This window comes from Coenobita brevimanus, chromosome 51, assembly GCF_032717465.1.
Source record: "Coenobita brevimanus isolate Jiangsu-jjx chromosome 51, ASM3271746v2, whole genome shotgun sequence".
In the NCBI taxonomy this organism is placed as follows: domain Eukaryota; kingdom Metazoa; phylum Arthropoda; class Malacostraca; order Decapoda; family Coenobitidae; genus Coenobita; species Coenobita brevimanus.
This window is the reverse complement of record NC_137004.1, coordinates 9,955,049-9,970,336: the sequence shown is the minus strand read 5'-3', so window position 1 is coordinate 9,970,336 and position 15,288 is coordinate 9,955,049. Positions and strand designations below refer to the sequence as shown.

The 15,288-nt window shown below is 53.9% G+C and overlaps 1 protein-coding gene across 1 annotated transcript; it reads right to left on the bottom strand.

Moving 5' to 3' along the window:
* Positions 1–12,393: 12,393 nt before the first annotated feature.
* On the bottom strand, positions 12,394–13,398 carry LOC145400170 (uncharacterized). Its single transcript, XM_080272684.1, has one exon. The coding sequence runs from the start codon at positions 13,396–13,398 to the stop codon at positions 12,394–12,396; it is 1,005 nt and encodes a 334-aa protein (XP_080128810.1).
* Positions 13,399–15,288: the final 1,890 nt, after the last annotated feature.

The following is a 15,288-nucleotide window of genomic DNA, read 5'->3' as shown; positions in this document are numbered from 1 at the left end:
GGCTCTGCTTCTCATCCCTAATAACACGCCCTCTGCTGATGCCCCCACAGCTGCCTCTACTGCTGAATGCCCACGCCGCCAGGCCCTTACCACTGCCATGCCATCTCCATGCAATGGAGCCTGTGTTGCACAGGCACCCTCTGTCGACCATTCTCCTGCTGGAGCTGCCCCTGCTGCTAGGACTGAGGACGCTGACGGCTTTATAACTGTGGCGTGCAAACCACGGCGAGCGCCGCAGGGAAACACCATTCCTCCTGCATCCAGGACTTTGGCGCCACGGCAGCCTATCTCTGCTCATCGCCCCTCAGTCTCGGTTGTGCCTCCTCCACCTCCTCGCTCGTCCTTCCCAGCCTTTCGCGTTCCCCTCGAGGAGGGGTTCAGCACGAGCTACGATGCAGTAGCGGCCTTAGAGAAACACCTGCTGGGCCTCGTGGGTATGACTCGATACGGCCGCGACGACAGCTGTGTGCTGATCCTACCGAGGAGTCATATCTGCGCCTGAAGACAGTGGTGGAAGAGGACACCCCATTTGTCAAGCTCGTGGAGCTCTCGCAGGGCGCTCAAACTACAAGGGCGACAGTTATGAGATATCCTTGGCGTATGCCGGTGGATATCCTCTTAAGGCATCCTCTTGTAGAGGCAGCAGAACGCTGTCAAAACCAGCAAACCAGAGAGGAAACACTGCAGGTCTGTGTGACTCTGCGGGGGCCTCTCGTGCCATCCCTTGACCTGGGCAATTGGGGAGCTTTCCATCTCCGCCCCTTCACGCCGGAACCGCTGCGCTGCTACCGGTGCCAACGCTACGGGCACCACTGTGCCACCTGCAACTGCCCCGTCATCTGTGGCATGTGCAGTGGCACCCACGATACGGACCAGTGCCTGCAGCGGTTCAAGGCAAAGCAACCAATTGCGGCCAAGTGCCTCAATTGCTCAGGACGACACCACGCCTGGCACCGCAGTTGCCCCGCGAGGGTTCGAGTGAACCAAGGTCGAGAGAGGCAGGTTGCTTTTGTGCAAGAGACCCAGGCCACCAGCGCCACTCCAGCTCCCCCCGCCACTTTCATCTGGGGACAACAGCGCCGCCCTCTCATTCAGCGCTCACCACCCCTCAGCGACCAGGAGTTCCCTCCATTGCCCTCAGCTCTTACAGTGGACCAGACCACAGCAGAGGTCCACCGCCAACAGCCGCCTGTCTCGCCACCACTTCCCACTGTAGCATCCAGTCAGCCACTGACAATTCCGCCACCAGTACCTGGCTCCACGCCCAGTCCACCCACTGCTCCTGCTTCACCGGTCCTCGCGTTCACGGCGGAGGATCTGCGGGACCTGGGTTCACAGATTGCAGTGGCCGTTGCCCAAGCAGTGTCACTCAAACTGGGAATCACTCTCAAGGTGGCCTCAATCGCCTCTGCAGCCGATCGCATCGTCGATTGCGCAATCGCCAAGAAGCTGAATGGTCTCGACACTCGTCCTGCCCCTCGAAGTCCAGCTCGCTCTACAGGGGGACCACAGACTCCCCCACGGAAGCCGGCTCGCTCTTTCAAGCGAGCCAAGCCCAGGAAGGCCGCTGCCCTGTCTTCCACCCCTCAGCAGAGTCGGCCTCGCCCCCTTCCAGAGCAACAACTGACGCCCGTCATGGCACCGTCGACGGCCATGGCCTCACCTCCGTTGCTGAAGGACGTCCATCTCTTTCTGTCTCCGGACGGCGGGACGGCTCCCCCCTTCGACTCCTTCAGTGGAACTGTTTAGGAGCACGGCACAAGCTCCCGCTTCTGCAGGAGGCGGCCAACAGGGACCGCCCCCATGTCATCCTACTGCAAGAAACCCTGCTCCCGGATAGTTCCACTTTTCGTCTCTCGGGTTACACCACCCATCTCCTCCCGTATGTTCGTGGCGTCACACAAGGGTGTGCCATTCTGGTCCAGGACCACATTGCATGCACAGATTGTGACCCTCCTCCTTTCCGTGGATCTGATGTGGAGGTCCAGGGCATGGTTCTTCACCTGGCAACGTCACCCCTGACGGTATATAATGTATACCGGAGCCAGAGAGACACCCTGGAGTTGGGTGATCTGTTCTCCCAGGCTGCCAGGGGAGCCGTGTATATAGGGGGTGACTTTAACGCCCACCACGCCCTTCTATCATCGCCTCTTCAGTCCAATGAAGCAGGACAGCACATTTCTTTACTTCTGGAGGAGATGGGTGGTGTCTCCCTCTTAAACGACATGACAGAGCCCACCCATACTGAGGGAGGTCGCTTCGACCTCTCCTTTGTTTCAGCCCCACTGTCAGGCCTGGCGTCATGGTCACTCCACCCCCACCTTGCGAGTGACCACTTCACTTTTCTTGTCGGTTTGCCTCTCGCCCCCCTCCCGCCTCCCCCGCCTCCCACACCACGGTGGGATCTACGCAAGACGGATTGGGTGGCCTTTGAACGTGCTCTCACGGCGGCCTTTGCAACATCTTCTCCTGCCTCAGACCTTGAGAGCTGGGCGGATCAAACAGCAAATATTTTTTCGCAAGCTGCCTCTCTTGCCATTCCACTGCAGTGGCACTCGGCGAGATGCTACTGGGATGGCTGGTTTTACTGCGACAGGGTCAGGGAATTGAACCGGAGGCTCAATGCAGCACGCAAGCAGTACCGGCGGCGCCAGACATCTCCGCACCGCTGGTACCTGGTTGCTGTCACTCGGCATGTGGTCTCTGAAAAGCGTCGCCTTAAAGAGGAGGCGTGGATCAGATGGTGTCGTACCCTAGATTCTCACTCCACTCTCCACGAGATGTGGGGGAGAATCAGGTCCATCTCTGATCCACGTCCTCCTCATCCGCCCTCCCACCCTGACCCTGCCGCTGAGGCCAGCCGTCTTGCCCAGCATTTCGCTGACCGCTCAGCCTCTTCCAATCTCCCGCAGTCCATCACAGCCTTACAGGTGCAGCTGTCCGCCCCTCGCATTGCAGCTATTCAGACAGCGTGTGATACACCTGACCCTGCTGACCGTCCAATCACCAGCGGAGAGCTTCAGAAAGCGCTGAGGCACCGGGAGGACACTGTGCCAGGGCTCGAAGGGGTCAGGTACTCCATTTTATCACATGCCGGAGATTGTGGTAGAGAGCGTCTGCTTGATCTGCTCAACCTCTCGTGGTCTGAGGGGCGTCTACCTAGGTCGTGGATGATGGTGGTCATCCACCCGATTCCGAAGCCTCGTGATCCCACTACCATGCGCCCCATCTCCCTGCTCAGTTGCATTGCTAAGACAGCTGAGAGGGTTGTACGGGCACATCTTGCTTGGCGGCTGGGACCGCTGCACCCAAGGATTTATGCCTATCATCCAGGCAGGAATGCCACCCACTGCCTTGCGTCATTCCTTGGGGAGCTGAGGGGCGGACTGGGGATGGCCATCTTCCTCAACCTCGAGAAGGCCTTCGAACTGGCAAACCTCACTGTTATCTTGGCGGCTCTTGCGGCCAGGGGAGTAGGGGGCAGGCTCATATCCTGGGTCCGGGACTTTTTCCGGGAATGCACTGCGGGGGTCCGCTTTCAGGGGCACCTCTCCCCTTTTCATCCTCATCCTAATGGCACCCCCCAGGGAAGCGTTTTGAGCCCTCTCCTCTTTAACGTCCTGATGGAGGAGCTCCTAACTGTGGAATATGGGCCTGGCATAACTCTTCTCTACTATGCTGACGATCTGGTCCTCGTCTTTACGAGGAGAGACTGCTTCACACAGGCGGACTCGGCCCTTTCTCGGCTGCATGCCAAGTGCACCGAGCTAGGGCTAAAGATCAACTTCGCCAAGACGAAGCGTCTGCCTTTTGGCCTCCGCCCCCCCGACTTTCCACTGCTGCTCGGAGGTCATCAGCTCTCCCTGGTCACCGTACACCAGTATCTGGGGGTCTGGCTAGATGGGGGTCTCACCTTTGCTTGTCACGTTCGGTATCTGAGGGAACGTGCTTCCACCCGAATGGCTGCTCTTAGATATCTCTCCAGGCGGAGTTTGGGGGCATCATTTTCTGTCCTCCGGACTTTTTATATTCATGCCATCCGATCTCTGGTGGACTACAGCACCATCTGTCTGACTGGCCTCACTCCACCAGTATCTCGATCTCTGCAGGTCATCCAGGACGATGCCCTCCGTGTCATGCTGGGCGCTCCACGTTGGACCCGGGTTGTTAATCTGCGAATGGAGGGTGGTTTGCCATCTCTGGCACGTCGTATTGCACTACGAGTGGTGCTCATCACTCTACAGCTGGTGCAGTGCCGGCCCCACCTGTCTGTCTTGGCACTCTTAAAACGGCTCATGTGTCGACCACCTGCACAGGCCCCTCAGCGTGACTGGGCCCGCAATACAGCTGCCATTGTTCATGGGTTGGGAGTTGCTGAGAGCCTCTCTCAGGATCCTGACTCCCCCTTTCCGGGATACGCGGAACCACCACCATTGGATCCCCCGCTTTTTCACATTTGGTCCCTCGGAGGCTAAACCTCGCTCCTCCTTTCCTGCACTCCTCCGTCAGGAGGGTCTAAACTGAGTAGTGACTCTAGCCTTACCGGACTCGGCTGTCTACTTCACTGATGGCTCAGTTTCATCTGATGGCTCTGCTGGGGCGGCCTTTGTTTCTGGCCCACTGGTAGAATCTTGGCGACTCTCCCAGGGTGTCTCAGCTTTCCAAGCAGAGCCTGCTGCCATCTTGGGTGCCTTGCGACATGCCCATCACCATCATCGCCACCGAGTCATTATTCATACTGACTCTCTTTCCTCCCTGCAAAGACTCCGCTCATTTTCCCTCCGGGACAATATCTTTCTTCTCATGGCTATTTATACATTTGCATCCCTTCTTGTTTGCAGGGGTGCAAATATCATCCTCCACTGGCTCCCTGGACATGTTGGTATCCGCGGCAATGAGCTTGCGGATGGTGCAGCACGAGCAGCTTGCTCTCTCCCTGATATAACATTTCCACTGTGCCCTGGCCCATCTCACCTCATCCACACTCTAAATGCTACCATCGGCGGGCAATCCATAGAGGATCAACGGCTTTGGGTAACGGAGGGCTCTCGCTCTGCTACCTGGTATGCCACTGCCACCTCCTATTCCCTGCTGTCACCTCCTCCAAGTACACCTAATTACCTTCTAGTGAGGCTCAGGCGCTTGCATCTGGGGTTCCCAGGCTATAAGCAGATTATTGGTGCAGAGCCAGACCCGTGTACCCACAGTCTAGCCCGATCCATGGAGCCGCTCATTCACTATCTGCTTCACTGCCCTGCCACTACCAGGCTTAGGCCTCAACCTGACTCAGCACCGGCACGGTCTGGAGATGACTCTATGGATGCTGCTGGCATTGTCGCCCACGCTCCCCTCAATATTCTACTCCAAACGGTCAGGGACTACCCTCCCCCTCAATAATTCAAGTTTGTGCCTCATGCGCACCTCTGATGGGCTCTCTTGTTTGCTCGTGTCCCCACCATATATGGTGAGGCGAATATCCCAACAACAACAACACTTCTCTAATGCCTTGCTTGACTTGGCTTAGGGTTTTTGTGATGACGAAATCGATGCTCGGTTTTTCTAGGGCGTGTTTTGCTGTGAGATCTGCCTTCTCGTTTCCCACGATGCCTACATGACTTGGGATCCAATTTATAATAATCGATCCTCCAGCATAGCGGATACCTTGTGAGGTGGTGAGAATGTCATGTATTAAGTGAATGTTGTCTTTGTGAGTTTGTTGGCGAAGAGTATGAATAGCCGAAGCAGAGTCTATGTGTATGATAGTGGGAGTAGTGGGGTTGTGCTCTAGGGCGTCAGAGAGAGCAGCTGAGATGGCTGCCAGCCCGGCCTGGAGGGTGGAGACACCATCTGTGACACGGAAGCCAAAAAATCTGTCCCTGCACACAAAAGCTCCTCCGGCTTTGGTTGGTGTGACAGAACCGTCGGTGTAGTACGTATTGGACTGTGGGATTGTGTGGGTGGCAATTTGTCTGAGGCTCTCTTGACGCAGCAATTGGGTTGGCGTTTGTTTTTTGGATAGTGTGTGCGTGAGAATGAGCGTGAGTAGGGTTGGACTCCAAGGAGGCTGGGGTATGAAGTTGGTGGCAGGTGTGTTATTGGCTTGTGTTATAAAGTTATCCAGTTCATATATGTGGATGGCTCGATCATAGATGTGGATGGCTTGAGCTACATTATGAACCCAGCTATTTGTGAGTAAGTCCTGGTGGAGGCTGGCTGCTGCTGTGAGCCATGGCAGTAGGGGAAGGGGGGAAGCATTGTGGGCTAGTTTGGCTGCCAGGCCCGCCACCCTTGCTTGTATGCGAAGGTGCAAGGATTCAAGGTGACATTCCATGCGGAGATTGCATAATCTGGTCCACATGGGTGAACCAGTCATGGTGTGCATGGCACTGTTCTGGATGACTTCCAGTTTGGCCAATTGTGGCTCATCAAGGGACGGTATTACTGGCGCCGCATAGTCCACTATTGCTCTTATGGTCTGGATGTAGAATAGACGGAGGACTTTGTATGTGGCACCCCTTCCCTTTCCTGCCAAGGATCGCAGAGCATTAAGGTGAAGCTTTGTTCTTTCTCGGAGGTGGTTCACCTCCATTCGGAAAGTTTGGAGTCAAAGATGACTCCCAGGTACTTGTGTGTGGGAACATAATTGATGGCTGTGTCGCCGAGGTGGAGTTTGTCTTTAGGTGGGTTTATGAGGAAGGGAAGAGCCTTGGTTTTATTTGGGTTGATTTTGAGTCCCAGCTCCGTACATTTTAGGTGGAGTCTTGTCAGAGCCCTCTGGGCTTTTGCGTGATGTGGGCCTCCGTGGACTACCAGAGTTATATCATCAGCATAACAGAGGAGTCGGGCTCCAGGGCCTAGGTCCACCTGTAGGAGGCAGTTTATTAGGGCGTTAAAAAGTGTGGGGCTGAGAATGCTGCCTTGTGGGGTTCCGTTGATGTGGCAGTGTTCTGATGACGTGTGCCCCTGAAATCGTACTGCTGCCCGTCGGCCCTGGAAGAAGCTCTCGAGCCAGCACACGAGGCGACCCTTGACTTCCCTGCTTGCTAGGGTTGCAAGGATGGCCCTCGGGCATGCCAGCTCGAAGGCCTTTTCCAGGTCTATAAAAATGGCCAGGCCTCTTCCTCCATGCAACTCCGAGAGGAAGGAGCTCAGGCACTCAGCCGTCCCACTGCCTCTGGTGTAAGCAAAGATGTGGCTGTGGGGTGAGGGCAGAATCCAGTTGAGGCGCCCAAGCACCATCCTCTCAACAGTTTTACTTAAGCAGCTGAGATGGGAGATGGGTCTAAAGGATGTGGGATCAGGTGGTTTGGGGATGGGGTGAATGGTGGCAGTCTTCCATTGGTCAGGAAGTTTGCCCATAAACCAGGAGTGATTTAACAAGTCTAGGAAGGCGGATCTTGCTGTGGGCCCAGCGTGTGTGAGCATGGAATAGGTCATACCATCTGGGCCTGGGGCAGTGTCAGTGCTTGTTTTCAAGGCTTGATCAAGCTCATGCATAGTGAATAGATGATCAGAGTCAGCTGGGGTGGCCTTGCACATGTTTATAAGATCCGTCCTGGTCTGGTGTAGGGCTTCCTGCTTATGTCTGGTGTCTTCTGGAAGCTGTGTGGGTGAGGTCCTCTGGGCAAATGTACTCGTAGCTGCCAGCCTTTCAGCCTCTCCCTGTGGGTCGGGGTGAGAGGGGGGACGAGGTGGCAGAGGATTGGAAACAGCTCTCAATTTTTTCCAAATGCTCCCCAGTCTTGATTGAGCACCAAGGGACTGACACCACTCCAGCCACTTTTGCTCCTTAATGTCTGTTTTCTCCGCTGTAGAATGCCTGACGACGGTCTGGAGGTGGGCTAGGCTGTTAGCTGTGGGGTTGGCTCTATGGATCTTAATTGGCTCTGTTAAGGCGTCTGTTTAGTTCCTTCACCCTGTCACAGTAGAACCAATGGTCTGTATGGTAAGCCTTTGGGGGGGCAGTTTTTGGGATAGAGGAGCCTGCTGCTGCACTGAAGGCGTCTGTGAGGAGGGCGGCATGTTCCTCCAGATTTACTGGAGCGTTTAAAGTTGCTGTATCTTCCAGTGTGGTGGTGAATTTAGGCCAGTCTGCCCTCTTGGTATTCCACCTTGGTGGGGGCCCAGAAGGCGTAGGGAGTGGAGCAACCTTGATAGTGGTTATTATAGCATGGTGGTCTGATGTTAGGGTGGGATGTAGCCTCCAGGTAGTGAGGGGGGCTAAGCCAGACGACACAAAAGAGAGATCTAGCCTGCTTCCACGTACATGTGTTGGTGTGGATGGGTCATAGAGGAGTATGATCTCTGGCACCTCCTCCAGTAGCTCTGAAATATGGCATCCAGCTGCGTTGGTAGGGGACCTAGAGCCTAAGCTGGGATGATGGGCATTAAGATCGCCACCAATGAAGAGCTGATTAGTTGTGGAGAGAGTGGCTACCTCCCCAAGGTTAATGTCGGCTGTAGGGTGGCGGTAAATATTAAATAGTTGTAGGTGGCCATCTGCTAGGGTTATATCGACTCCTTGGACCTCAACACCTTCGCCACAGTCTGGTGGTGGATCAATAGCTGTGGCAGGTATATGGCTTCGAACGAGAATGGCACAGCCTCTGGGGCCGCCTGGAGTGCTGGGGAGGAGGAAGGTGGTGAAGCCTCGCAATCGGAGCTGCCTGTTCGGTTTTAGGAGTGTTTCCTGGAGGAGGAGGATGTCTTAATGGTCTCTATGGGCCGCCTCTTCTAGTAGGAGGCGCTTGGGAGTAGTCCCATAGACGTTCCACTGTAAAATGCGGAGTGCTTGTGTGTGTGTGGGTTGTCTGTGATGAAGTGGGTGAGGGAATGTGTGTTAGTCGTCCATGTCTGGATACGTTGGGATGGGGGATCATGATCTCGTCCTGTGTGTGTCCGTGTATGGTGGTGCTGGGGACTGCTGGTGTGCTTTGTCTGGCTGTTTGTCTGTGGTGTTGGCATGGCTGCGTGGCTGTGGGTGAGGTGTTTGTGAGCGTTCTTGGGACTTTTTGCGTGAACGTGAGCAGCTCTGTTGTTCCTCTTTTCCCCTCTGTTTGCTGTGTTGTGTGTGAATCGGAGCAGTGGTGGGGGTTGTGGGTGGCGGTGGCATCTCTGTTTGTGTTGGCTGTGGGTTGTTTGCAAACTGGTCTAGTGATTTGTGTACAAACGTACACACGTTGGATTCCCTCTGGGCTGGGGATGGGCATGCCTAGCTCCTTGCCCATCCAGGTGGTGATGTGATCTGCTATTTGCTGAGCAAAGCAGGCTAGTTGGTCCCTGTTCAGTATGACATATCCTGGAGGAAGTGTGGGAGCTAGTAGAGAGGTTTGTGTGGCTGCATCTGGCACTGTTTGGGTCGAGATGGAGTGAACTCTTGGACGTGTAGGTTGTGGTGGTTGTACTGTGGTGTGTGATGTGGCAGTGGGAGTGGGTCTGGATGGAGGTGGAGGTACCACTTGAGGCGTGTGTTTGCTTGGAGATAGAGGGGGGAACTCTTCTGGAGCTGGTGGTTGCCGTGTTGTGGGCTGTGATACGCATTGTTGTCCCAATGTGAAGGTCCCTGGTGGTGCTGGTGTCATTGCAGTCCGTGCCTGGATCCAACGGTGCTCTCTTACTATGCCCTTCTGCACAAAGTCTTTGCGTGCTGGGCATAGTTTGTTCCAGGCATGGTGAGGGAGCTGGCAGTTGGGGCATTTTGACAGTACCGGCTGCTTGGCCTTTAACTTTGTGATGCATTCCTGTGTGGCATGACGACCGCTGCACACCGCATGTTGGGGGGCGAGTGCATCTTGACTGGTGGTGACCGTAGCGCTGGCAGTTGAAGCACCTGAGAGGTTCCAGGGTGTATGGGCGGATAGTGTAGGTGCCCCATGACTGTAAGTCGAGTGCTGTTGGGATGGGGTCTCTGAGGGTGACTAGCACCTGCCTGGTGGGTGCTCCCCCTACCTCGCATCTCGTGGCTTGCTCCAAGTGGTCGTTGTTTTTTACGGCTTGCGGGGGAAAATTTACAGGGTAATTTTGAAGGATGGCTTTTCTGGTGGACAGGTTGGGGTCAAGTTTTTTCAGGCAGATAGGTTTGCCTGCCACAGAGGTGAGAGAGTCTAATGTGTGGAAGGTGTCTTCATCGAGAGGAACCAGGATCATGTTTTGGTTCCGTGTTGCCTCCAATTTGAACTTGAGATGAGGCAGCTCAGTCTCTAAGGCGATCACAGTGTCATAAGCGGTGGGGAAGGCATCATTGTTGGTGACAAGGAACGCAGGAGGCTTGGAGGGGGGAAGAGAGAGTGTACTGGTAGTGTTAGGTGGCTGAGGAACGTGCTGTGGAGATGAACGTGAGTTTGTGGGTGTGGTGGGGCGGTCTGTATTGCAGGAGGATGTGGCTGGCTCATCAGCAAGGTTGGTAATTCTTTTCCGATTTTTCTTTTTCTGTACTACAGTGAAGCCGTCGTCGTCAGTCACCGTGACTTTGGTCTTGGTGGCTGGGGCATGGTAGGATCTGTCTGAGAAGTCAAGTTGTCAGGAGGAGTTAGCTTGACGTCGTTGCTGTGAGGTCTGAGTCAGTAGGGGAGACGTCTTCGGTGTCCATGTTGAGGAAGAGGTCGTCAGCACCATATTCTGGCCCTGTTATTCGTGGCCTTTTGCAATGAGACTTAGGCTTGGTGCCTGTAGGTGATGGAGGTGAACACGAGTCACCACTTGGGTCAGTATCGTGGGCAGGATCCGGCGCGCTCATGTTAAAAAAAAAAATAATTATATATATATATATATATATATATATATATATATATATATATATATATATATATATATATATATATATATATATATATTGAAGTATTTATTTATTCAGTTGTTATTCCATTCCTCTTTCTAGCATACACACATGTGCATACTCATACACACATGTATACTTCGAATATACATGAATATATGAGCATGAATCTACGTATATACCTTAACAGAGCAACGAGAGAAACAAGAAAATAAATAAATTATCATCTGCAAATCCGGCGGTTCCCTACAGTGCCGGGGGGCCTAACTCCCCGCCCTCTATACGGCGCCGTGAGAGAACCCCAACACTGCCCCGTGAGGGACTTTCCTAACCCTAGCTCTAACAGAAAGCCTACCCTTGCCGCCTCCTATAACCAGGCCTCTAAGGCCCTCCTTCGTGGAAGTACCCTAATGGTACCCCTTCAGGGCTCGGCGTAGTACTACGGCAGGGACTCTAAGTGGCAGCCGGAAAAACAGCTGATATCACAAAGAACACAAGAGCACGCAAGGCTATGGTGAAAAGCACTGGATCACGTCACGAGAGAAAAAAACTGACTGTGAAAGTCTATGGGGAGGTCTAGCCACCTTTCAGGATCAGGGGAAAAGAGGTACGATACTCACCACGAGAGCTGGGCCAGAACTGAAGAGGAGGATGTCACCTGCGCGTTGTTGTTGTTGTTAAAATATTCTCCCCACCACATGGTGGGGAACGGGCAAACATGAGAGCCCGTCAGGGAAAATGCAGAAAACGGCTCCAATGAAGGAGCAAAGCACGGACGGCAGACTGGCAGACAGGGCAAGGACGGCAGATGAAGGGAACGAGGCGATGGTGGTGAGGCAACAGCCCGATGATCAACGAGGCGAGGGGGAGAGAGCGGTAGACTGCACGGCGCCGATGGAAGGGGCGCCGGCAAGCTCAGGTGGAAATCCCCAAACGACTAGGCGGTGGTTGGCGGCCGGCTGCTCGGTGTTCACAGAGGGCAAAGAGGGACGAGAGTGTGCTGGACTAAACGGCGCCGATGGTGAGGGCGCCGAAGCTCAGATAGAAGCGTCCCGAACTCTGCCCTGAACCCCCATTCTCTTGCTCCAGCTCTCCACAGCAGCAGGTGGAAGCGTAGAGAGGAAGGCCCAGTCCAGGTGGACACAAAGGCACAACCCCGGTCAAGGTAGTGGCGGAGGGAGGGTGGTCGGCCATGGAAAGGGCGGACGAGCCTCAACCTCCTGGTGGGCTGACCAGGGCACTCCCGTAGGTGGAGAGGACAGGCCCGACCCTCAGCTGAAATGGCTGCTGTGGAGAGCTGGTCCCGCCGGGAACAGCGGTGGAGGTGTTGCCTCGGCGTGAGGTGGGCTGCGAGTGCACCTGCACTGTTTGTTGTTTGTTTAAGATTTCCCCTTCGTTGAAGTGGAAGGGGCTGGGCCATATGTTAGCCCAGTCAGTGATTTAAGCAGAGACAAGTAAGTGATTAAGACTACAGGAGCAGTCTCTTGACTTTAAAAACTATATGCACATATATACACACATGTATATATATATATGCATATGCACACATGCTCGCACGCACACTCGCACAGACACACACACACACACACACAAACTCTGCATATCAGTGGCTATGCATGTTAGGTGGGTGGAGGTGCAGAGCGCACCACCTCAGTCAGTGCTGAAAGTGGGGCCGTGGCTACAACGTAGGCTGCAGCATTACGTAAAGAATTTATGGATCTGGCTGCTTCGTGAGTTCTGGGAGTGTCTGGATTAGGAAGAGGTCGTTTCCTGATGTGGGATGTGGCTGGGCATCTGAGAAGATAGTGCAGGAGGGGATAAAGTGGAGCCTCCTGGCAGTGTTCACATGCAGGTTCAGGGGTTTCATCATCTTGAACCATCTCATCGTAGCATTTATAGCCCAGGCGAAGGCGGCGCAGACGATTGAGCATCGTAAGGTTGGATCTAGTTGTGATTGGCAGTGGTTTGTAGCGCGTGGCAAGTGAGTACCATCTAGCCGAGGGGGAACCCATTTCAACATATAGGCAGTGGTCTTCTTTATTTAATTTGGCTGCCCTGGTCTTAATGGCATGCTTGACTTGGCATAGGCTCGTTGAGATTACAAAATCAATGCTGGGGTTTTCTAGGGCTTGTTTTGCTATTCGATCTGCCTTTTCGTTGCCTGCAATGCCTACGTGACTAGGGATCCAATTTATGGTAACCGATCCCCCAGCATTGCGGATAGCTTGGGTGGTGGTGAGAATGTTGTATATTAGGTGAATGTTGTCTTTGTGAGCATTTTGGCGAAGGGTGTGAATGGCCGAAGCCGAGTCTGTGTGTATGATAGTGGGAGTTGTTGGACTGTGGTCCAGTGCATCAGAGAGGGCAGCTGAGATAGCTGCCAGTTCGGCCTGAAGGGTGGAGGCACCATCTGTGACACGGAAGCCGAATGATCGGCTCCCGCACATGAAGGCTGCTCCGGCTTTGATTGATGCTACCAAACCGTCAGTGTAGTAGGTGATGGACTCTGGGGCTGTGAGGGCAGCAATTTGTCTAAGGCCCTCTTGACGCGTCAATGAGGTTGGTGTTTGAGTTTTGGATAGTGTGTGTGTGTGAGAATGAGTGTGAGTAGAGGTGGACTTCATGGAGGCTGTGGGATGTAATTGATGCCAGTTGTGTCATGGGCCTGTGATATGAAGTCATCTGGCTCATAGATGTGGATTGCTTGAGCTACATTATGAACCCAGCTGTCTGTTAGGAGGTCCGGATGGAGGCTGGCTGCTGCTGTAAGCCGTGGCAGGAGGGGGAGGGGAGAAGCATTATGAACTAGTTTGGCTGCCAGGCCCACCACCCTTGCTTGTATGTGAAGGTGTAAGGATTCAAGATCGCATTCCATGCGGAGATTGCACAGTCTGGTCCACATGGGTGAACCAGTCATGATGTGCATGGCATTGTTCTGGATGACTTCCAGTTTGACTAATTGTGGTTCCTTGAGGGATGGAAGTACTGGCGCCGCATAGTCCACTATTGCTCGTATAGTTTGAATGTAAAATAAACGGCGGACTCTGTACGAGGCACCCTTTCCCTTTCCTGCCAAGGATCGCAGGGCATTAAGGCGGAGTTTTGTTCGTTCTCAGAGGTGGTTAACCTCCATCTGGAATGAAAGTTTGGAGTCAAAGATGACTCCCAAGTACTTGTGTGTGGTTACATAGTCAATGGATGTGTGGCCGAGGTGAAGAGTGTCTTTAGGGGGGTTTATGAGGAAGGGAAGAGCCTTGGTCTTAGTCGGGTTGATTTTGAGTCCCAGCTCTGTACATTTTAGGTGGAGTTTTGCTAGAGCCTTCTGGGCTTTTGCATGGCATGGGCCTCCATGGACAAAAAGAGTTATGTCATCAGCATAACAGAGGAGGCGGGCTCCAGGGCCTAGGTCCACCTGTAGGAGGCAGTTGATGAGGATGTTAAAAAGCATGGGGCTGAGAATGCTGCTCTGTGGGGTTCCGTTCATGTGACAGTGCTCTGATGAGGTGTGCCCCTGAAATTGTACCACTGCCTGTCGGCCCTGGAAGAAATTCTCGAGCCAGCACAGGAGGCGTCCCTTGACTTCCCTGCTGGCCAGGGTTGCCAGGATGGCCTCCAGGCATGCCAGATCGAAGGCCTTTTCTAGGTCTATGAAAATGGCCAGGCCTCTTCCTCCACGTAACTCCGAGAGGAAGGAACTCAGGCACTCAGCCGTCCCCCTGCCTCTGGTGTAAGCAAAGACGTGGCTGTGGGGTGAGGGCAGAATCCAGCTGAGGTGCCTGAGCACCATCCTCTCGGCAGTTTTATTCAAGCAACTGAGAAGGGAGATAGGTCTAAAAGATGTGAGATCAGGCGGTTTGGGGATGGGGTGAATGGTGGCAGTCTTCCATTGCTCAGGGAGTTTCCCCATGGACCAAGAGTGGTTTAATAGATCTAGAAAGGCGGATCTTGCTGTGGACCCAGCGTGGTTGAGCATGGAATAGGTGATACCATCTGGACCCGGGGCAGTGTTGGTGCTTGTTTTCAAGGCTTGATCAAGCTCGTGTATAGTAAATATATGATCATAGTCAGATGGGGTGGCCTTGCAGATGTTAATAAGATCCGTCCCGGTTTGGTGTAGGGCTTCCTGTTGAATTCTGGTGTCTTCTGGAAGCTGTGTGGGGGAGGTCCTCTGGGCAAATGTAGCTGCCAGCCTTTCAGCCTCTCCCTGTGGGTCAGGGTGAGACGGGGGACGAGGTGGCTGAGGATTGGAAATAGCTCTCAATTTTTTCCAAATACTCCCCAGTTTTGATTGAGCACCAAGGGACCGACACCACTCCAGCCACTTTTGCTCCTTAATGTCTGATTTCTCTGCTATAGAATGCCTGAGGACAGCCTGGAAGTAGGCAAGGCTGTTAGCTGTGGGGTTGGCTCAATGGATCTTTTAAGCTCTACTGAGGTGTCTGTTTAATTCCTTCACCCTATCACAGGAAAACCAATGGTCGGTATGGTAAGCATTTCGGGGAGCAGTTTTTGGG